The sequence below is a fragment of the Phalaenopsis equestris genome, unplaced genomic scaffold (assembly GCF_001263595.1).
Source record: "Phalaenopsis equestris unplaced genomic scaffold, ASM126359v1 Scaffold001181, whole genome shotgun sequence".
NCBI classification, from domain to species: domain Eukaryota; kingdom Viridiplantae; phylum Streptophyta; class Magnoliopsida; order Asparagales; family Orchidaceae; genus Phalaenopsis; species Phalaenopsis equestris.
Window position 1 is genome coordinate 156,846 of NW_018165620.1, and position 23,372 is coordinate 180,217.

Below are 23,372 nucleotides of genomic sequence, written 5' to 3' on the forward strand. Positions count from 1 at the left end.
CCTTATCATCAAATGAAAAATCCTAATCATCCAAAAGATGAATTGAATTTCCAATATCACCCTTTAAGACCAACTGTGTCAGGGGGGATTCGAACCCCCGACTAGAAGAGTTTTAACCATGAATGTCAACCAACTGGCCGGGGTATGTAGCGGGCGTGCATGCACGCGCGCGCACCCACACACACAAAAGAAATAAGAGGCCTCACAGTGTTCAATCAAAACACAAAATTAAAAGCTAATATCAATAATTTCAAACCCTGCAAAACTAATGAAGTTCCAATTCAAAGATGAATGAGAGACATTATATGAAACTTTCTGCTAAACACAGAACTAACCTACAAAAATACATATACACAAATAGCCATCCGAGGAAAAAAAAAAAGAGCCACCTTTGATTTATGTAAACGAGATCAAATCAATTTGGTGAATTCCAAATTATCAGCCACAAAATAAAATTTTAAGGGTGCAGAGGAATCCACTCCAATTCAAGCTCCAGTTCTCCACTCTCAACGTTCTGAAGCTTTAGATATATCTCTTGCTTTAGTTTTCCACTGATGATGTTGATGGTGCTATCTTTTATCAAAGCATTGTCACTTGACTTCAGCCATCTCCCAACTTGCATATCATCAAGCAGCTCTTCGTCGCCAAATACTGTTGCGGCGGCAATGAATGGCTGGAGATCGACCTCCGCTTCGCCCATGATGTCGTCCGCGGAGAACATGTCGTGGTCATAGACTTGCTGTTTTGAAGATGAATTTAACATTTAGCATGGGTAACTTTATTTTCTTAGGAAGATTTACATACATATCACTCAATTCCTATGTATTTACATATCTAGCACCTAAACTTCAATTTTTAGCTACGCATGAAGAGATGTATTTCACTTTTTAAAAGGGGGCATTAAATTACATATCATCCAATTCCTATGTAGTTACATATCTAATACTTAACCTTTGTCTTTTACATTTATAACACCCAAAGCTTTCATATCACATTAAAAAGCCATCACTTTTAACTCTTGAGTCAAATACTCCTATTCATGCATAGGTGAGGTGGTTATGTATGTAAAAATTGAAGTTCAAGTGTTATAAATGTAAATACAAAAGAATTGAGTGGTATGTGTGTAAATCTTCCTCTTAAAATTTAAAATACTGGAATATTTTATGTGATATGAAAAGCAAAATTTAGGTATTAAATATGTAAACAAATTAGGAAAATTTGCATGGGATGGAAAACAGAATTTGATTGATTTAACAATCCAATCACCCCACGAAAAAACACACTGATTCGAAAATCCACAACAATAAATTGAACAGAAGCACATAACAAAGCAATAAAAAAACACATGATGATTTAATGTGAAAAGCTTGAGAACGAGAAAGAACCACAGAGCTACATCACACCAAAAGTTCTAATATGAAAGGAGAATAGTACAAAAATACACAACTCAGATTTATTCTCTACACCACTAAAACTTAAACAATTCATGTTCTTTCCTCTCTTGATCTCACAAGAGAAAACACTCATCGAAATCCACCCTCTACTCGCTTCACGCAGCTTTGCTCCTATTACGCACCATCAAGAATACACCAAATAAGAGATCTAATTCTTTGTGAAATGAGGGCTTAAATATGAATTGTGTGCAAACCGCTCCTGGCACCATAGCACTGCAATTCCAAGTGCTCTGTTTCTAAACTTATAAATGATATAAACCGTGTCTAGGCGCTCCCATATGACATAGGGGCGTCGTCCCCTTTGGATAAAGACGCGGGGGTGCTCAAAATGAGCATTATGGCTCCACTCTGAACCTGGCACCTGGGTGCCCCTCGGGTGTCTGTTGCTACTGATGACTTCCAATCAAGCTCCACAACTCTTAACAATCTCCCACTTGAAGATTGATTGCATTCAATTTATGCACATTCATATCTATACCATCTTTATAGTCTTTTCATGTAGCGTGGCTTATCTCCGATCTCAACTTTCCTAGACTCCCGCTAAAGCCAATAATAACTTCAGTTTCTCGATAGTCATCAGGTTAGTCAATATATCTGCAAAATTTTGAGCTGTGTGTATCTTCTCCAAGAATAACTATGTATCTTCTATGAGAGAATGAATAAAATGACACCATAGCTGAATATACTTTATCATGACATAAAAACAACAATATTAGCTAGATGAATAATATTCATGCTATCATTATGAAGCTTTCCAATTCTCTGTTACTTGATCAGTTCTATCATAAAGCAATGCAACAAAATCATCTCATTGCTAGCCTCAGTAATAGCAATGTACTCGATTTTTATAGTTGAAAGTGCAATAATTTTCTATAGCCTTCAAACCCAACTCACTGGTGTGTTCTCTGAAATGAAGATATATCATTTTCTGCTTCTTATACCATCAATATCCCTTATCAAATCTAAATCTATCCTTGTAGATCAATACCTGCACTTCCAAAACATAAAGCATTGTTGGTTGTTACTCTCAAATATTTGAGAATCCACTTCACCGTCTCCTAATAATGCTTTTCAGGATTACTCATGTATTTGCTGACCACTACAATTGTATGTGCAACATCCGGTCTCGTACATATCAGAGATGTTGAGAAGTGGACGTTATTGGTAAAAAGAGAATATTGAAGAAGTCTTGAGGTTTATTTGTAAAATATTGTAATATCCTATTTAAGCCTATTTTAAGAATGTACAAATTAGGTTTTTGAACTTTTTTCTCAATTTGGTATTAAAGCAAAACCATAGCCGTCTATGACAGTTGAGAACGGTGTATGTGTATAAAGACTCAAAACTCCCATTTGTCGCGGGGGAACACAACAAACAGAGACTTAAAGTTGTTGGGATTGCATGGATTCATGCGATGCAGTCGCGGAAATAGCCAGGATTGTGGCAAGCAAGTTTCTAAATCTCACTGGTACGATGCTGCAGTGGAGAGGACCACGAGATTGTGGAGATTAGAGCCACCTTAGACGACAATGACGGGTGTGGAAAACTTGTGTGAAAAAGCCACGATACAACGCGATTAGAGCTAACTGGGATGATAATGCGATCAGAGATAACAGGGACAACAATGACGGGTGTGGAAAACTCACATGAAAACTCGCGATACAGTCACGTTTAGAGCTAACTGAGACGACAACAATGGGATTGCAGTATAGTTTCTATAAAACCGCTATTAGAGCTAGCCAGGGAGGCCACCATGTGATCGCAGCGTAAAAACGCGAAGGAGATGTCAAGAGACAGAGATAGCGCTGGAGGTAAATGACTGGAGATTTTGGGGAAAATAGGTCCTGAGGTTTTGAATATTTTGGTCAGATTCAATCATGGAGCTAGCATTTCAATGAGAGATACCACCTCAACACGTATTATGATGCGAGTGAAGTTAGATCTTCCTTTTGTGGATCTGAAGCTTGATAGACCGGTCACATATCTGAGTTGATCACGTCAAATTGAGACGGCTCTAGAAGGAAAGAGATTAGAGGGATATTTGACCGAGGACGAACCAAAAAGTGACAGTGCTTAGGGGGATAAGTGGAGGATCACACACGCCTTAGGCTACACCTAGCTACTCAGTTTGATGGTTTCGTCAATTACATTAGAAAGGTGAGGGACATTAGGGCAAAGTTGAAGAGAATTTATGCTAGGACTGAGAACCACACAAGGGTGTTTCCAGATTCAGCATGAGATAGAAGTAGTGGTACAAACTGATAGATGAATTCAATAATATGCCATAGATCTGGAGCAGTTGTGGGAAGATCTTAATCACTTCTCACCAATGTTGAATTGAGGCAATCTGACATGCAAGAAAAGGGAGATATTTACACAATTAAAGGTTATGTAGTTTTTGGCCCATTTGAAACCGACTTTTAATTAGAGGATCATACAGGAGAAGAGTCGCATGATGTTACATTCTAAGCTGAGTGGATTTCCGAGTGCGTGATCAGCTTTGGCTGCCTCGAGCTCAAGTATGATAAGTATCTAAAGGGAGACTTGCAAATGCTACAACTGTGGTGAAGTTGGGTATCTGAGCAAGACCTGTCTTAGGCCACCTAAGGAGAGAGAGACAGGTGAACGTGAACAGGGTGGAGACCGTGGTCGTGGTCGTGGCCATGGTGGTCGAAAAGGTGAAAAACGAGTCTACCGGGTAAATATGATGGTAGCAGAGGAGAGAGAGACAAGTGTGTTTTTAACAATGAAGATCATGAGTGTCTAAAGTTGTTGAAGATGATATTGTCAACCAGACGTCATCAAGGGATAACATTGTCACTTATGCTTACTCTGACAAAGGTAGTTGTGATACACATGCTCTCGCCTCTATTTCCACCACAAGATCATCCAAATGGATAGTAGATTCTGATACATCTCGACAAGTGACAGACCCAGATAGTCTTCTTCTTATACTCCTCTAGCAGTGTCAGAAAACATCCAAACTATTGATAGTACAACATAGCCTGTAGTTGGTAATGGTATGGTGAGGGGTACCAATTATATAAATTTGTCCAATGTTTTGCATGTTGTTTCTTTTCCAATGAACATTTTATCTATTAGTGTCATTATTCTCCAACAAGAATGTTTTTCTTTTGATATTCCTAAGGTAATCTTTCAAGAGAAAGAGACAGCTCAGACACTTGGAACTGAAACGTGACATAAGGCTCTGGTACTTAAGACCGAGAGGAGATGGACTTAGCTTTGACATTCATGGTAGAGAGTGAAAGAGTAGATGAATCTAGGAGGAGTGTGGAGGATGTGTTGTTGTTATATCACAGACGCATGAGACGCTCTTATTTTAGTTGATTAAGTTGGTTGTATTCCTTCTATAAAAAGACAAATAAACAATAGTTTGTTTGTGATGCTTGCAAGTTTAGCAAGCTTGCTAGGAGCTCTGATATTAGCTATGGGAATAAGAGTTCAGGTGTTTTTGACTTGATACATTCTAACGTTGAGAATATTTTTCTACAAATTTTATGAATGATTATCATTATTTTGTGACATTTATTGATTTTTTTTCTCGTGTTATTTTGTTATCTTTGATGAAAAATAAGGGTAATGTGTTTACTTGCTTTAAAAATTCATATAAGACAATCTAGACTCAATATGGTGCAGTAATTAATGCATTATAATAAGAAAATAAATATTTGGGAAATACTTGTCAGTTCAAGAGATACAACATCAAAACATACGTTTGTACACACCGACATGAAATAGAGCAGCAAAGAAGAAGAGTAGACACCTTCTAGAGGTAGTCAGAAGCATGGTGATAGCAATGAATGGATAAAGTTTTAGATATGTAAAAAGGCTCCAACTTGAGACACAATCCTCCACAATGCTTTCCAACAAGACCTTCATCAAAACCTCATCTTCCAAACACAGCTGAATCATCCATATGGGCTCTGAAAATTCACGACTGCTTCCCAATACAATTCTCTACATTTATTTTTTATTTTTTGTTTTGATGAGAGCTTTGGAGGGTCGAATTTTCAGAAGACATATTGGATTGTAGAAAAGATGCCATCCAAAGATTTCACACTCATTTAACGAGGACTTTTTGATATGGGATCGAGGTTTCCCATAAGTGTAAGCACTTATGGTCAATTAGCCCTCCCAATAATGGAAGAGCACTTTCGATTAAGGCTAGTCATAAAGAATTGAATATTGAACATATAATAGCAGCATAAATAGGATTAAAATTGTAGAATTCGTCACTTGAAGCTTAAAGCGGATGGTGGGAGAATGCAGACGAAACCCGATCAAGATCCCATGGTTCCATCATCTTGGGTCGTCATGATCTCTGATCTACTTAATCAAAGAAGATAGGCGACCAAACATGACAGAAAGATTCTTATCAGCAACCATGGATTGTGCGTTCAAGAGATTCTTATAGATCTGGGGTGAATGTTTGTATAGGGGGACAAATTTAAGTCAACCTTAGCTAACAAAAAGTTTCATATCAATCAATTATACTCTTATGATTCACAACTCAAATGGTAGAAAGTAATTGGGCAACATACAGGTTGCGGTTGTCACCGTAATATAATGGTGTCATTTAAGCGACAATCACCCGGTCAGAGGGCTCTGGTCGTGATCACTATTTTGTGGTGTCATTTGATGACAATACCACATGGACAGAGAACGGGTAATGTTCTTATTGGCATGCAATTATTTTGATTATAAATATAGGGATGCATTTAATATGACATTAGTTTTTTGTGAGCTGAAGTCAGTCAAAAATTTGTTTCTCGACAAACCGTTGCGGAGGGTGGATGAGATTTTGCTTTAATCATTCAGTGATTGAATTTTGTTTGAATATTTGGTTGGTTACTTTAACAATTCTTAATTTAAAAGACAGACCCCTCCAATTGAAATTTTCAATCAACACAGTCATCATCGGAGTATTGGTCATTTTATTTTTAAAAGGGGATTCAATTTTGTTAGTTTAGACTTTTAGGATATAAGTCATGCCGACTCCTATATTTTATGAGGATTGGATTAGTTTGGTAATTTAGAATTATAAACTCTTAATTCAAGATTTGGATGTTTATTTTAAAACTCCTAGACTTATCAAATTCAGTCCTTGCTAGGAGGAGGATCAGACTAGTGGTGTGGGACTTACCACCCTATCTTATAAACAAGGCGGCCCAATTAGCCCGCGTAGCATTCTCGAACCTAGTGTTTGAGCATCCCATATATTGGTTGAAACACATGTGGGCTTTTAAATTTCATATATTCAAATAGCTTAAAGAGTTTAATAAGCTTTACAAACTTGCATAAACTTTAAGTCAAAATTTAATATGGAATTTACATCGAGAAGCACATGCAAGATTTTGAAAATATGCATAATTAACTTGCTTATATAGACACCTTAATGCATATATAGCTCAAAAATATCTCAAATGATACTTATCTAAGTCTTAAGAGTGGATTCATATTTCGAAGTATTTCATTCGACTTAGGAGATCACCACAAAATTTTTATAAAATTTGAAGTCATTTAGAGCCTAAAATATTTCAAAAGTTCTATAATTTTAGGCTTAAAAAAAATAACCATCTAATCGCTAGCAGATATGTTGTGAATCCGGTGATGGTACATATTAATTCTTCATTTCAATAATTGAAAAAAACAATTGTATCTTAAATTTACCCCCAATTTATGATATTTAACATTTAAGTCAAACTTACAAGCTCCCAAATTATAATATTTAATATTTATATCAAGCTCAAACACCAATTTTTAGAATTTGGTATTCTATTTATATTTATCCCCCAAATTGCAGAATTTGATATTCAATTAAGTTTAGTCCCTCAATTCTTTCAATTTAAGTCATTTAAAGAAGTCAAACATTAAAAATCATTTGCAATCCTTGACATTCCAATTTCAAACATTATTATTTTTATTATTGTTTAAAAAATCAAATAATTCAATATTAGGTCATTTTACAAGTTTGTGAAGTCCAAATCTTAAATATTTTTCAAGTTCACGATCGTCAGAAATTTCGGCATCCTCCTAGCATCATCCCCGGTTAGGAAACTGCATCAGGGTGTCTACCTGCCCAACTGTCTATAAGATGCGCTGGTCAACGTTGTGATACATTGCGACCGAAAGAAATCTTTTAATCCAGCGGTCTATAAGATGTGGGTGGGTCTTCACTATGTGCATAAAAATAAAGTGAACCCGATTTCTCTGGATTTATACACATACTTGAGAGGTAGCGACGTTGACGATAATTTGTGAGACAATGGATTTTAATTTTCAATGCAAATTTACTTTTCTACACCTTTTTTATATAATATATAACACAATATATATATATATATATAATATATATTATATGTTATATAATATTTAGGTTCAGTTGTATTCAGGGTAGGGAACAAGCGGGACAAAATTGATTTTGGAACTCTCCCAGGAATCAAGCAGAGAGAATAGGAATGTGGTTAGGGGCTTTTGAATAGTTGCTGAAGGATATAAGAAATATGAGTGTAAGATATTGTATACAGTGGAGTTACATAAGGTAAATCCTAGGCTAAGTGGTTGCGGGCCAAGTGCAGAACCAGCGGAGCAGAACACGAACATGTACAGTAAACTGAAGAAGAAGACGCCTCTGCAGTTTTCATTTCAGTGAGGAAATGGAATCAAGGGACATTGGAGTCGTGTGAGCCGAGAGATTCCTTCGTAGTCATCCATCTCGTCTTGTGTTTCCCGTAGCCCTAATTGCAGTATCATGAAGGCAGGGAGGCAGTGGGGTCGCGCGTAAGACAGGGACGAGCGGAACGAGGGTGCCGGCTGGGTCTCCCACATAGGCAAAGCAGGGAAGACAGAGGTCTTTGGTACAAATTTTTGGGGTCTTCTTGAGTCATGCTTCTGTTGTTGGTCTCCCCGCTAGCCGTAGACGCAAGACTTGCGAATAACAGGAAGAAGAATATTGGGGTTGCAACTGAAACTTCTGCATCGGTCTCGAGTGAGTCGCGTAAGAGAGAGGAGACAACCGGGCATTTCGAATGATTTCCTACATCGCGATCCCGCTGTTGCTTTCCTACCGGCAGGAGATAGGCAGGAGGGGGGGTTTGCGACGTCGACTTTGTTGGATCGCGCGTGGAGGGGTCACTCACGAACGGAGAGGAGACAGGGAATTTTGACTCCAATACAAAGAGAAAGAAGAGGATTGGACTTCACTCTTTTCGCTTTCCTACTTTCCCCCTTTCTTCTGTGTACCCCTGAAGCGTCCTTTTTTTTTTACGCTCCTTGCCTTCCAGGAACAGTTTTAAGGCCCAAAATGGGGAAAAATTATTCCCATCTACATCTTCGATCACCTCCGCCGTAGATCAAAAATTAAAAACGAGACCACCAAAATACATCTTTGCGGTACTCAACAGATGGAATTTTCCAAAATGATTTTTTTGTTTTTTATTTTTTTTTTACGGTCAACAATCCATAGACCTTTTCCATCAATCTTTATATGATCTCTCTCATTTGTTGTCTGATGCATACTTGAAGCATACTTGAAAACACTATCAGTGCTTCGCAAATCCTTTCTGGATTAGAACAACAAAATGCATCATATGGGAAAAATCTATGAGCCATCAAACTAGGCCTTTAATTTCATAGCTATCATATTTTTCATCACACTAATAATATTTAGGAAAAACACAAACTCTTAAGTGGAAGCGCCATCAAGGAGCAAAAATAATAAACACAAAAGATAATACCAAAGAAATTAACCAGTGCAATTAAACACCAAATTTTTTTTTATTTCTACTAAATTAAGCTAATGTTCAAGAAAGAACAGAGGTGATCTGATCCACAATAAGGATGCCCTTAACTAGACTAATAAAATAGACACCAGTAAATACTCATGCCTAAACCAAGTGCACAAAATCTCATAAAAAAAGAAAACAGCTAAATATTTCAGGATAAATAAAAAAGAAAATTTTTTGATAGATGATTTGTAAGAGGTTAAAATAGATAAAAAAAAAATTACTCGCTTAAAAAGTTCCTCAAAAAATATATTCTCATATATCTATTTAATGGCACAAAAACTCACACAATTATGCTTCTGATTCCTTAATTTGATACTCCACCAAAAAAAAAAAAAATTTTCTTCCTCTTTTTTTCTCTCCTACATTCTCTCTCTTCTTTAATTATGCTTTTGATTTCTAAACCAAATCATTCCTGAAATTCCACCACAACCTAGTAACCTATACAAAATATCTCCAACAAGCTTCTGCCCAGCCCTTCTCGCCTTATAAGTCTTATCTACCATCCAGAGGCCACTAGCCATCCCATGATAATGAAGAATAAGACTGAAACTTTTATATGCCTAAACCTATTTGCAAGTTGAAGCCCATTGTTTATATAGTTTTAGGTCCAACATGAATAACATGTTGGATCTAAATCAGCAAGCCTTGGATAGCAAGTGGATTTACAAAACCAAGTTCAATTCTGATGAGTTGATTGCTCGCTGTAAGGCTTCTCTCATGGCTAAATGTTCCATCAAGAATATGATATTGATTACAATAAGACACTTAGTCCTGTCGCTAAAATATCTAATATCCTTGTTTCCATAGAATTGGTCAATTTTGCAATAGGATGTTACCAACACTTTTCTTTATGATCACTTAACATGAGACCAGGCATATATAAGCACCTCCCAAATTTCATGATCCTCAATATCCATCACATATCTGCTTCTCATAGAAAGCTTTCCATGGTTTTAAGAATGTTGTTAGACAATGGTTTTCAGCTCAAATTATCTGCTCAGCCAATCCTTCTCTTCTTCTTTTTTGCCGTAAAGACAGCTACATGCATGCTCTTTTATGCGGAAATATTCTTCTAACTGGTAATAGCCCCACCACTATCTCTAATCTACAGAAGAATCTCAAACCAAATTTCCGCTATGCAACCTTGGTACCATTTTCATCTGCTCAAACGCCTACTTCAACATATGCGAGGAACCATTCCACATGGTCTGCCCATTTATCAAGATTATCTACAGCTTCAAGCTTATTCAAATTCTAATTGGGCAAGAGGTCACATTAATAGTAAATCTAACACTGGTTGTTGTATTTTTTTGGGCAAAACATTTGCTTCTTGGTGTGCAATAAAAAACAGAAAATAGTGGCAAGGCTGAGTGCTAAAGCGGAATATAGAGCTATCATTGCAGCTGCTATTAAAATTCTGTGGTTTCAACATACTCACAGTTTTTGACATTTCTCCACAACCACCCAATCCACTTTACTATGATAATATTTCTGCACCAGCTCTTGCAAACAATCATGTGTTCGTACTCGAACAAAGCACATTGAGATTGAATATTACACATTTGTGATTGCATTCAGTGTAAGGATCTTCTTGTGCTACTCTGGACCAATTGGCGGACATTTTAACCGAACCTCATTCCGCCAAATGGTTCACCATCTTGCTGAACAACCCATGCTACCGGCTTTCAACCTATCTCTACTGATATGACATAAAAGAAGGTACTTTTAGATCCGAAACAGACTGGAACTATGATACAAAATTATCCAAGGGACAAACTGTCAAAACAAATTCTCAAACATGATTTTACATCAGAAGTAACCAATTATTTGTTATTTTCCTAGCAAACCAATTGTTAAAATTTTATGCATACTCTAATAAATTATTAAGTCAAAACACTACCACATTTCACCAAATCCATCAGAATAATTACGCAAAGGAAAAACGTAGATATCAAGCGAAGGAAACACTTGGAAGAGATCCAACAGAAGAGAAATAAACATTCTCAAAAACCTAATAAAAAATATTTAACTCTTGATATCTGAGGATGTTCTGGACACATCGAACTGTAAAATTAAATAAAATACTACACTAAAAAAGAAATTGAAGTGATTAGTCATAAAGACGGAAGAAAATTTCAAATAAAGAAGCCTTTATGTACGGGAAGTAATTACCAGCTTAAGTGCTCCACAAAGTTGAGGAACAGTTAACTTCAGCTCCTCATTCCAAACTGGATTCAAATTACTTTGTTTTACTGAAGTCCGAACCTTCTGCATGGGCCAAAAAAACCCACCAAAAAAGCAACTTGAAGAGAGGAAACTATCAAAGAATACATATTAATTGATCCAATATTGAAGAAACAAATCTAAATTAATCCCCATCTCTAGAAATAAATCTAATCTTTATCTTTAGATCAAATATTGAAGAAAAAATAGTCGACCTGCTGCCCAAGTGCTAAAACAACATAAGGATCACTGGATCTGAAGTCCCTAATAGCCAAATCTATTCCTCTAACCACTTTGACCTTCAAAGTTCCAACAGATATTGATGCATCTGCCTGCATTCATTACAAATCTTCTGCTTATTGGTTTTGAAATTTTAAGTAATTCAAACGGGAAGAACAGTTGGCATTACTGACAGCATTTCTTGAAGTGGCTGGACTGTAGAATGAATCTAAATCTACTCCAGAAGCACAAGACTTGAAGGAGCTCTTGGAAGAAACCATCCGCAAGCTTGGTTTCAAAAATTCTTGGAATTCGTACTTAGATCTATGGATAAAACAATATCATGAGCATCCATCTCATGGAATTACTACGCAGGAAATTTAAATATCAAACCTGATAAACTTTGTGCGCTCCTCAATGCTTGCATTTGGTTTAGGTTTTGAAATTCCTTTAGGAATATAAGCCTCATAGATTGCATTGGCAGAAGAGTTTCCACCAACCTCAAACATCGAGTCAATGTCTTCCTCAGACCACTCATCCAAAGTCACAGACAAGACCTGGATAAGATCAACAATTATAGTTAAAAAAGTTAGAGTGATACTCTAAAATTGTAATTTTCACCGAACCAGTGTATTTTATTGAAGAGAAGGGGAAAACAAAATAAAAATAATAATAATCATGTTATATTGCATCACAAAAGTAAATAATTCAGTCATAAATAAAACGTAAGGTATCTTAGGTGAGAAATAATTAAGATTACCTTGGAAATATCAGAGCTAAGATTTCTGTGAATGCTACAGCATTTTAAGCATAAAAAAACCCCAATATTAGCTGACCTGCACAGGTACAAAATCTGTATTCAGCCATATATATATTTTAATGCAAGGCGGGTTGTCTACCTCAAATCTTAATCTTGTGTCATTTTATATTTCAACATCATTTAATGTGTAATATTTTGGTCAATATCCATATTTGATTTTAAGATAATTAGTAGTGATTAAATGACATTTATTATCATAAATAATTTGATTTTTTATTTATTTGCACAAGTATAATTGTGTCATTTTGAACAAGGCCACTATCTAAGGCCATGAAATTCAGATGGTTCAATAGAAGGCACACAAAAACATATATATATTTTAATGCAAGGCGGGTTGTCTACCTCAAATCTTAATATAATACACAGATTAACCCAAAAAATCAAATTTTTGTGTGCTTTCTATTGCCATGGGATTCCAATCACAATTGTGCCTGATTAGGATGAAAGCGTTACTTTTAGACGCTGGAGAAAAATGAAAGAAGGTTTGGGTATGAGGTTGGATTTCAATAATATATTTCATTCTCAAATAGACAGCTATTTAGAGCGAATCATTTGGATATTAAAAGTTTTATTCAAGAGCTTGAATTCTTAACCAAGGACCTAGCTAGGAGGATTGCATCCCTTGGTAGACTTTGCCTACAACAATAATTTTCAATCAAGTATCAACATATCACCATGCAAAGCTGGAAGAAAATGCAGATCACTTTTGTGTTGATTTGAGATTTTTGAGGAGACTCTTAAAACCTCAATCAGTTGATCAAGCCATCAAAAAGATTCATGGAATGCCTGTGTAAATTCAGGAGCATCAGAGAAGACACTTTGACGTTAAGCATAGAGAAATTGAGCTCAATGTTGGAGATTATATATTTCTTAAGGTTTTACCTATGCATGGAGTTACAAGGCTCAATAGGAGTGGAAAGGTTCATCCAAGGTGATTGGAGCGCTGGTAGAGTCTCATACTGATTAGCTCTTCCTTCGAGATTGGCTACACATATGATGATTCTCAAATTATTCAATTTAAGCCATTGTTGATTCAAGAATATATGGCCTATAAATAGGCATGAAGTGCATTTTAAGCAGGAGGTTCAACTTTTTATCGTCAACCAATTACATCTGTCAAGTTAGTATGGAACAACCCATCAGAGCAGAACCTCTGCTTGATAAAATTTAGTGAATCCTAATTAAATTTGGATTTTCATATCATTTATCTTAAGTAATTGTTATTTATTAAAGGATAAATATATACTTCTTTGAAAGAGGTATTATCATTAATGTTTATAATAGATTTCTAGATATAAGTAGGTTGTCATGTCGTTGAAATTCTATTACTTATCGTTTATATGTTAGTGGATCTCACTTTTATGTTCATAATAAAATAGTAAGTCACATGGGCAACTTTGTCTTGATTTATAGGTGCATGAATTCCAATATTCCTAAAGTTATAACACTTGCATTTCATATGCGCCTTCTTAGTTGAATGCAATAGACTTTATTCATTTAACACATGTTTAATTCTATAAATAGTATTGATCTTATTATTTATAAAATACTTATTATGAGTTTACTGATAAAAAAATAAAATTGTATACTTGTAGGAAGTGGAGTGTAATCGGTAAAACCTTGTATATTGGCTAGTCAGGCTAACGAGCACAAAGAATGATAACTCTATAGAAAATTATTGAATTTCTTTGGTTTAATGTTTACTTACCAGATTTACGGTTTTAACAATAAATATGTAAATTGATTTAATATGAATGATAATGATTGATGAGTCATATTTTGAGATATGTAACTATATTTGATATGATTGCATATAAAAATATTATAATAAAATTACATAATTATATTTTATCAAAAAAAAAGATCATGAACATCATTTTACTAAAATCATTTTGAAACATGTGATACATTTCACTTATGCATTGTAATATTATTGAAACTTGATGATAATTTAATGCCACTTATAACTTGCTAGTATATATAAGTAAATCATGCCTCCTGAGTCGACATACGACATGGCTAGTGTCCTGTCCTTTATGCCATAATAAATAGTATTTACATGTTGAATTTGACTTATCAAACCTACTCATTATAATTTTTCCTATAACGGATTCTATCAAGTCACTTAGTGGATCATCATCTCAAAAATAAATTTTTTAACCACATGACCTTATTCGATATTGTTAATTTCATGTAGTTTTATTTGAAGTTGTTTCTTTCAATTTATTTTAGGTTGTGTTATTTTCGCAATTGTTTCTTTTATTTTCTTTTTCATTAGATGCTGATGACTTGCTTCTTTATTGAAGTGTTGTTAGAAATTTTGTTGATGAAAAAAAAAATTAACTTTGCTTGTTTTATTGTTTATACTTTTTATATACGAAAATTTCTTTTATGAGTACAAATGAGATTTTTTTATATCCATTCATCACATCCTATATTGTTGGGGTCGGGGGTTCCGCCTTCCGGACTTGGGATATGACAAATAAAGATTTCAAATTTCCTCTGCATGTTGCTCAATCTAATTTTTTAATGGCATCTGAAAGTGAGGTAGAAGCAAAAGACGTGACAAAAATGAAAGAAGAGGCTGAAGTTATAATAATCCAGAAAGAATTCAAAAAGCAAGGATCCTAGTTAAGTGTAAGAGAAACTAACAAAATCTGTAAGTAATATTATTGGTTAACTAAAGATGGCACAAATGAACAAATTGTGAGTAGTCAAAATGAAAATGTTGACATAGATTGTGGTGAGACTACACGGATAACATGCAAAATTGCTTTTTGAGAAAGTGTGGGGCTAGGTTCAATCATAGATTACATAGTTAAATGTCAATAAAAAAGGCAAAGCGCTATTAAGGATACAAAGGAAGCACAGCTAAGTTATTTTCATGATTACCACAAGGCACACAAAAAGCTTTCTTTTAATTAATGCTAGTCTCTAATTTGAAAGAAAAGAAAAGATAAAATTATTTTAATAGATTGATTGTTAAAAAGTAAATCAAAATTGAACAGTGAATGAGGATCCATAAAGCCAACCCATGTGGCTGGGATAGGAATAATAATGATGTTGTATGTGAATATAAACTATAAGTAGCCTTTAACTAAATATATCCAATTTAAAAGTGGTAGCTGAGGCAAATAGTCCATCTGCCCCAAAAAAGGCTATAGCACTTACGCCCATTTAGGATCTGGAGCATCACAATCAGCGCACACCTGGTTATCACTTTTCAGTAGTAACTCTTTCATTTTCTTAGAACTTCCTGTCAAAATGAAGAAACTTAGCTGAAAGTTATTGCAAATGTTAATCAAAATAAATAGTTACTAGAAAATAGAGTACATAAGGACACCATGAAGAATAAAGATTGAATATTTTCACATCACAGAAAAAATGCTTAGCATGAATCCTAAGGGCACAAATATGTGCTTTGTGGTGTGATCTTTTTGAATATCGATTCAAGTACAAGTTGGATAGAAAATAACAAAGAATAATTTTCTTTGTACATTTTGCCAAAGGCATATGCAAGTGAGAAAAAAATTCAGTCACAAAATAATTGTAGTGGAACTCAAAATAAGAAGTCAGCCATGTTGGCAAAACTGTCAAAACTTGTTTGGAAACTAATTGGACCACAAAACACGTCGTTACTTGAATAGTTACAAGGGCTATATGGTGGTTAGACGTGACAACGCACTGGGCCGCTTTGTCAGAAGTGACGAAGGCATACTATAAACAGACAATAAAATTGTGCATGTAAGGACATACACGTAATGCCAGATTAATATAGTGTTTTTTTATTAGAGAGGGAGGGGGTGGGGAGGGGGTGGGGAGAGGGAAGGGGGGAGAGGATGACTGGTAATGAGATTAAAAAATTGTTTGGTTTTAGAGAGAGCATGGAGCGCATGGAGGAAGAGAGTGCATGGAGGGAGAGAGTAGGATCGGTTATCTAAAGGGTATGAAGGTGATTACAGAGAGGAAGCTTTTTCAGAAAACATGGAGTTCTCTGGGAAAAACCTCAAGGAATGAAGGGTTGCTGGGATTGAAATTAGAGGAGAGGAAGTGATTGGAGATGACGCACATGAGTGAGGGTGAGGAAGGCATGTGGAAAGAGAGGAAATATGATTTTTGGAGAGATAAAAAGAGTTCCTGAATGGGAAAAGAGAAACCAAGAAGAGATAACACACAAAAATTTAGGAACAAAGAAATATTACAAAATCTTTATTTTGACAGCTTTCTGATTCCTTAGATGAAAATCTTAAATCTAAAAGAAATACAAACATGTGATAATTTAATAGCCTTCTACTATAAATAATGCACAGAAGTTTAAGAACACAAACACCATCTAATTGAAAATCACACATCATAGAAATCGAATTTGTATCAAACTTTACAAAAATTAATGATGCATGCAAAGAACAACAACAAAACTTCTCGGACTTAAGTTGACCCAAAACATTAAGCGAATGGGTACCACCATTAACAAATATGCAAAATAATTTATCTCACATCTTGATGAAAATAAAAAATCTAAAAGAAAAACAAACATGTGATAATATAAAAGGCTTCTGCTAGACATACTGCATACAAATTTAAGAACACAGAAACCATCTAATTGAAAATCACACATCATGGAAATTAAATTCTTACCACACTTCACAAAGATCAATGATGCATGCAAAAAGCAGCAAAACTTCTTGGACTTAACATCACCCAAAACACTAAGCCAATGCGTATCACCATTAGGAAATATGCAAAATAACTTATTACACATCTTACATATGGATTATTCTTTGTCACTCTTATTAGAGTCATCTAAACAATCTTTCTTTAAATAATCATCACTCCCCGTAAAAAAAATAGCTTTTATATATCATCACTAAGAGCATACCAAACCAAGGGGAGCTAGCATAAGGTCCTTCCTTTTGAAACTTGCTTATGAAGAGGCAAGATATTGAAAACCATAGAAATCACAAACTATACCAATCTCATAATAATTGCTGAGAACTATCAGTTCCAGTGCTGCTTGTTGAGAGGTGAATTAATGAGTCTTTTTGAGACTAATATCCTAGTGGGTGTGCATCCATTTAATAAGATAGTATCGATTGATGCAAAAAAATGAAAGGACATTTAGATATATAGCACACAATTCTTATGTATTTACATATCTTATACCTAAACTTTCATATTTACACACATAGCACTCAAATATTTACTATCACATAAAAAATAGTACTATTATCACTTTTTAAAAGTGAAAAGCACTTTTCATGCATATGTTTAAAACACCGAAGTGTTATGTATGTAAATATGAAAGTTTAGGTGTGAGATATGTAAATACATAAGAATTGTGTGCTACATATGTAAATTTCCCAATATGAAACACTCACACAAGCGCAAACAAACAGGCATCAACAAGATTTATAATCTGCACCTGAGTTTGATTTGTTGTATTCATAGTAGCGATTACTCTTCCATCCAGTTTGCAAATCTTTAAAATCAAGAGAAGCAAAGTCAATGACTTTCAATAATTTTAATTTTCTAAAAAGTCATTAAATTTAAGAAAAAGCTTATTTAATAATACAGTTTAAAGGTAAGAGATGAGAATGACTTACTGTATTCATGATAACGATTGCCCGAGTTGGATTTACTGTAACGATTGCTCATTTTCCAACTTTTGGACCTTGATCATCAAAAGCGTTTATCTGCATTCCTCAATAAGACAAACAAAATAATTTAAAGAGTTGATATAATATTTAAGAAGTTGATATAAATGGATAATATATGAGAACGAGATGAGCAAACTATTCCTGATGAGGAATCAAAGCATGTTAATTCACCTAAAAAGTTAAATTTGAGACCATTGATACTTAACCTATATGGGCTATTTTGTTTAAATAGAAACTGAAAAGCAATTATATAGTAAAATTGCCAAAACTGAATACCAATAACCGGCAAGTTACATATTTGGTATTTTCGAAGGAACAATTTAATAAAAAATAAAAAATAAATATTAGACGATGACAGTGGTCAAAGAAATTTGCAGCCAGGCCTAATGGTAGCTAAAACGATTTGGGAAACTAACTCCATGTCTGAAGTCAGGAAAAAATACTAGCTAAAATAAATTACTCGAAGAAATATAAAAGCAGAAGAAACGAAACCTAGCAAATTCCGGATCAAAATAAATACTAGTCAACTAAAAATCCAAAATCCTGGAAAATGCCATCAGCAACTTTGTTCAATATTCGAAATCTCTTCACCCGATAAAGCCCGAACACTTATCATGTCCAAACTATTCAATCTAGCGAACAAAACACTTTGGTTCATCTCAAGCTCCACGTGAGCACATGAACAATGTAAAGAGCAGTCGTTGAAAGAGCCAATAATTTGTCAACAGAAAAGAAAAAAAAAAACATCAAGATAAGTTAGAGCTCCAATGCAGGAAATGTATAAATCACCAATATTAGCTATATTAATCCCAACAAGTTATAGAAAAATACATCCCGCGTTGACCTGTCCTGCCTCCAACTAAAGAAGACGACGGCGAATTTGAAACGTTTAAAATAAAAAGTTGGCAAAATAATGTTGCTCCACGGTGAAATCCCTCAACAATCCCTAAACCTAAAATGATCAACATAACCAATCCTCATAGCAAATCAAAAAACAAAGAAAAACAAAATAAAACTTATAATTGAAGGAAACATTAAAAGAACTCATCAAGAAGAAACGAATAACAAATTAGAAAACATACCGCGTGAGATAGAAGGAGATTTCGAACTGTGACAGGAATTTAATCAAAAAATTTCTGCTCAATCCCTATCGGATTTCAACTCTTGAAAGAGAAATTGATTCTCTCAGCGCGCTTCGGAGCCAATTCCGTCTTTCATCTGCTTTCCGAGCCGCGAAAGAAAGGTGAAGAAAATTTATAGGGGGGAGGTTCGGGTTTGGTTTTCTTAACAGGTTCGGGTAGGGATCCGATTACCCGTTAGTCAACGGTCGTATTTGGAAGAACTGTGCAGATTTTTCGGCACAGTAGGGTTACGTCTCACATGCGAGCATTGAATTTTTCAGCAATATGATTAAGAGATTCATACGGGCATATTTGGTTAGGAGTTAGTTGGATTAAAATTTATTCTGTGAATTTATTATTCAAGGGAATATTTAACGCTGATGTAAGATATTGGATATGCTCCCTTAATTTTTAGAATAAATTGAAACCTCATCATTAACTATTATAGAAAAATAATGTAATATGATTTGAGGTAGAGCTTAAAATCTATTTTTTAAATAAAGCACAGAGATAATAATGCACTTAAAATTTTTATTTTAACGCAGAATTGTGTACATGATTCTTGTCACCAGTTAAGCGTAAAAGTTATTATTTGGCTCTCACCTGTCAATTTGACAGAATTCTTTAGAGTTCCTAAATGTATTGCTTTTGAAATAATGACCCCTAAGAATTATATTAGGAAATAATTTATTTTTATAAAAAATTATCATGAATAAATTATTTTCTTAATATAATGAGATATTTCTTTTCCTATTTTATATTTATTTTATTGGATTAGAAATTATTTGTTTTCATATTTTATGTTATTTTTTATACTTCTAATAATTAATATGAATCAATTGTTGGAGATATCATGTGATATAGCTTTCTTTTCATATCATTTCTTTTTTTTTATTTTTTTTCCTATTATAGGATTTTTGTAAAGGTTATTTATACCCTCATTCATATCAAATGAGCATTCCACATTACTTTGAATTTCAACATGGTATCACAGAAAGGTTTCATACTCTAGCAACTGATCTTTGTTTGAGAATTGTGGAATTATTTAAAACAACGATTTTTTCTTCATCTCCAAATCCCTTCCATCTCTCCGTCGCCACCCTCATGGGTAGGGTTATCTGAGCACTGAGGAAGGGAGCGGGATCGGTTTTCAGATCCCACACCCACCATCGTAAGGCCGCCACTCGTTTCTGCAACCTCGACTTCAACGAGCGCAATGGATACCTCAAGGGTGTGGTTACCGACATCACCCACTATCCCGGTCGCAGACCTCCGCTCACTCGTGTAACCTTTCGCCACCCGTTCCGCTGCATGCACCTGAAGGAGCTCTTCGTTGCCACAGAAGGCATGTACATCGGCCATTTCTTGTACTGCGGTTGTAAGGCTTCTCTCATGGTTGGAAACGTTTTACCCCTCCACTTGATCCCATAGGGTGTCGTTGTATGCATTGTTGAGCACCATGTTGGCGATCACGATGTGCTCGCGAGGGCTTCGGGAGACTACACTATTGTTATCAGTCATAACCCTGATAACGAAAATTCTAAAATCAAGCTCCCATGTGGCGCTAAGAAGATAGTTCTCAACGGATGTCGAGGCATGATTGGTCAGGTCTCCGGTGATGGCAGAACGGAGAAGCCTCTCCACAAAGCCAACAAAGCTTACCACAAGTACAGGGTGAAGCGTAACTATTGGTCGAAGGTTTGCGGTGTCGCCATGAACCTTGTGGAGCATCCCCATAGAGGATGAAACCACCAGCATATTGGCCACACATCAACAGTTTGTCGCGATGCTCCGCTCAGGCAAAAGGTTTATCTCATTGCTGCCAGGAGAATGGGCCGCCTCCGGGGACAGGCTGTTGCCACTGCCGCCAATGCCAAAAAGGGTTCCTAGTTTCTCAGGATTCTCCTTCTCCGAGGTCTTTCAGAAAGTAGGATTCTCCTTCAGGTCTTTCAGAAAGTCGGGGGATATTAATCCACTTCTATACGGCTCTCAAGAAACCATGATAGCAAAGATGTTTTGGAGTTTGGTTAGACATCACCACAAACCATCAAAAAAAAAAAAAAAAAACTTCCTGCGTTGTATCCTCCTATTTCGGCACTAGTGATGGGGCTCCAACCAGGGCGACACCAGCGATGCCACCACGCTCCTCATCATCATCTCGTCGAAGATATCGTTGTCGTGGATCGAACAATGCCAACAAAATTCATCGCTGACCTTCCTCCTGCAACATTTTTCTTCCTTGCCAAACCGTCAGGGGGAGCTGTGTTTTCAGTTGGTCATTTCTTCTGCAGTATTTTTTTCCTCCCTGACCCAAGTGTCAGGGGGAGCTATGTTTCCAGCCGCGCTTTCTTTTGTTGCTTTCTCTGTCAGCCGAATTTACTGGGTGTGATTTACATGTTCTTTTTTCTGCAGCCAACGACAACCGCAGTCAACTAAAAGTTTGTTTTCCTGTATGTTGTCTGCAAAACTCAAAATTCAGTCAAATATGAATCTCTCTTCTACGCCGAAATATATGACAGACATAACTCAAAATTCAACTAAGTCTGAATCCAGCAAATTCAGTAAAGCCTGAATTCAACAAATAAATCCAAGTTTGAATCTCTCTTCTACGCCAAAACATATGACAGACAAAACTCAAAATTCAGTCAAGCATGAATCCAACAAATTCAACCAAGCTTGAATCTCTCTTCAACGTCGAAACATATGACAGAAAAAACTCAAAATTTAGCCAAGTCTGAATCTAGTAAATTCGATAATTTAAACGATCAATTTTTTCTTCGTTACTCAGCAAATTAGGAATTATTAACATACATTACAAACTTGAGATGAAGTGTTAAGAATTATAATAGAAAATAATTTATTCCTATAATAAGTTATGAGGAATAAATTATTTCCTTAATATAAGGAGATATTTCCTTTCATATTTTATATTTATTTCCTTAGATTATGAATTATTTGTTTTCATATTTTATGTTATTTTTATATCTCCTAATAATTAATATAAATTAATTATTTGAGATATTCAATGATATATTTTTCATTTCATATCATTTCCTTTTTATTATTTTTCTTATTATAGGATTCTTGTCAGGGTTATTTATAACCCATACATATCAAATGAAACATTACACATTATTCTGAATTTCAACAATATCTTATGTGAAATGCAAGATTAAGACTTAACATACATACTATTATGCTTCAAATGATTGATTTGGGCACGTTTGGAGTTAAATTGGAACACTTTTGGTGTTCATGGTTTGTCTTTTCGAGACGATTAGTTTGACAACAAATTTGTTAAATCAATTTTTGGTAAATTATAATTTAATTATTAAAAAATTAAATAAAAATTAGGATAAGAATCATGTTTTATTAAATAGATTTTTCAGTGTCATATAAATAATATAATTGTAAGTATTAAATGAAGGGTCAATGGTATTCTAAAAATGAATTTCAAGAAATGATTTAACTGAATGATTAAAATTTTGTATTAGCAGAAATAAAAAAAGTACATTTTTAATAATAATATAAATTTTAGGAATTTACACATATACAAGTAAGCGCTTCAAATCACTCGAGCTGTGCGCGGAAGCAAACCTACTTGTCCGACCAAGAGATGATGTTCGAGTTGAGCCAAAAAGGTCAAAGCCGACCGATCTACGAGATGGACCAAAGACGACTGGAAAGATACAAGAAAAGTCACTCAACTAGAAATGAAAGAAAGGGGTATCCGAGCCAACCATGTAGGGGTGTAAACGAGCCGAACACGAGCGAGCCATGCTTTGCTCATGTTCGGCTCGTTTATATTTCGAGCTCAAAAAGCGTGTTCATGTCGGCTCATTTGCTTAACGAGCCGAACACGAGCTGTTCACGAACAAAGAGTCCTTTTAACAACCCTAATCATGTACTCATAAGACATAAGACAATAAGGGTTTGAGCAAGATTTAAAAATTATTATTTATATTAAAACATCATTTGAATCTAATTTAATAATTTTTATTCTATTTTCTTAATCAATATTTTAATTGATTATAAATCTTTGTAGCATTGTAGTCAGATTTTTTTTAAAT

At 35.0% G+C, this 23,372-nt stretch overlaps 1 protein-coding gene and 1 pseudogene across 1 annotated transcript; one reads left to right on the forward strand and one right to left on the reverse strand.

Moving 5' to 3' along the window:
- Window positions 1–247: 247 nt before the first annotated feature.
- Window positions 248–19,407, reverse strand: LOC110033427 (ADP-ribosylation factor GTPase-activating protein AGD12-like). Its single transcript, XM_020737400.1, has 10 exons — window positions 19,264–19,407; window positions 18,128–18,217; window positions 17,947–18,003; window positions 15,696–15,780; window positions 12,465–12,540; window positions 12,098–12,261; window positions 11,899–12,028; window positions 11,701–11,817; window positions 11,435–11,530; window positions 248–739 (listed from the first exon to the last, which is right to left on the reverse strand). The coding sequence occupies exons 2-10, from the start codon at window positions 18,177–18,179 to the stop codon at window positions 458–460; spliced, it is 1,059 nt and encodes a 352-aa protein (XP_020593059.1). The 5' UTR covers window positions 18,180–18,217; window positions 19,264–19,407; the 3' UTR covers window positions 248–457.
- Window positions 19,408–20,406: 999 nt separating this feature from the next.
- LOC110033433 lies at window positions 20,407–21,192 on the forward strand (annotated as a pseudogene).
- The last annotated feature ends 2,180 nt before the right edge of the window (window positions 21,193–23,372 follow it).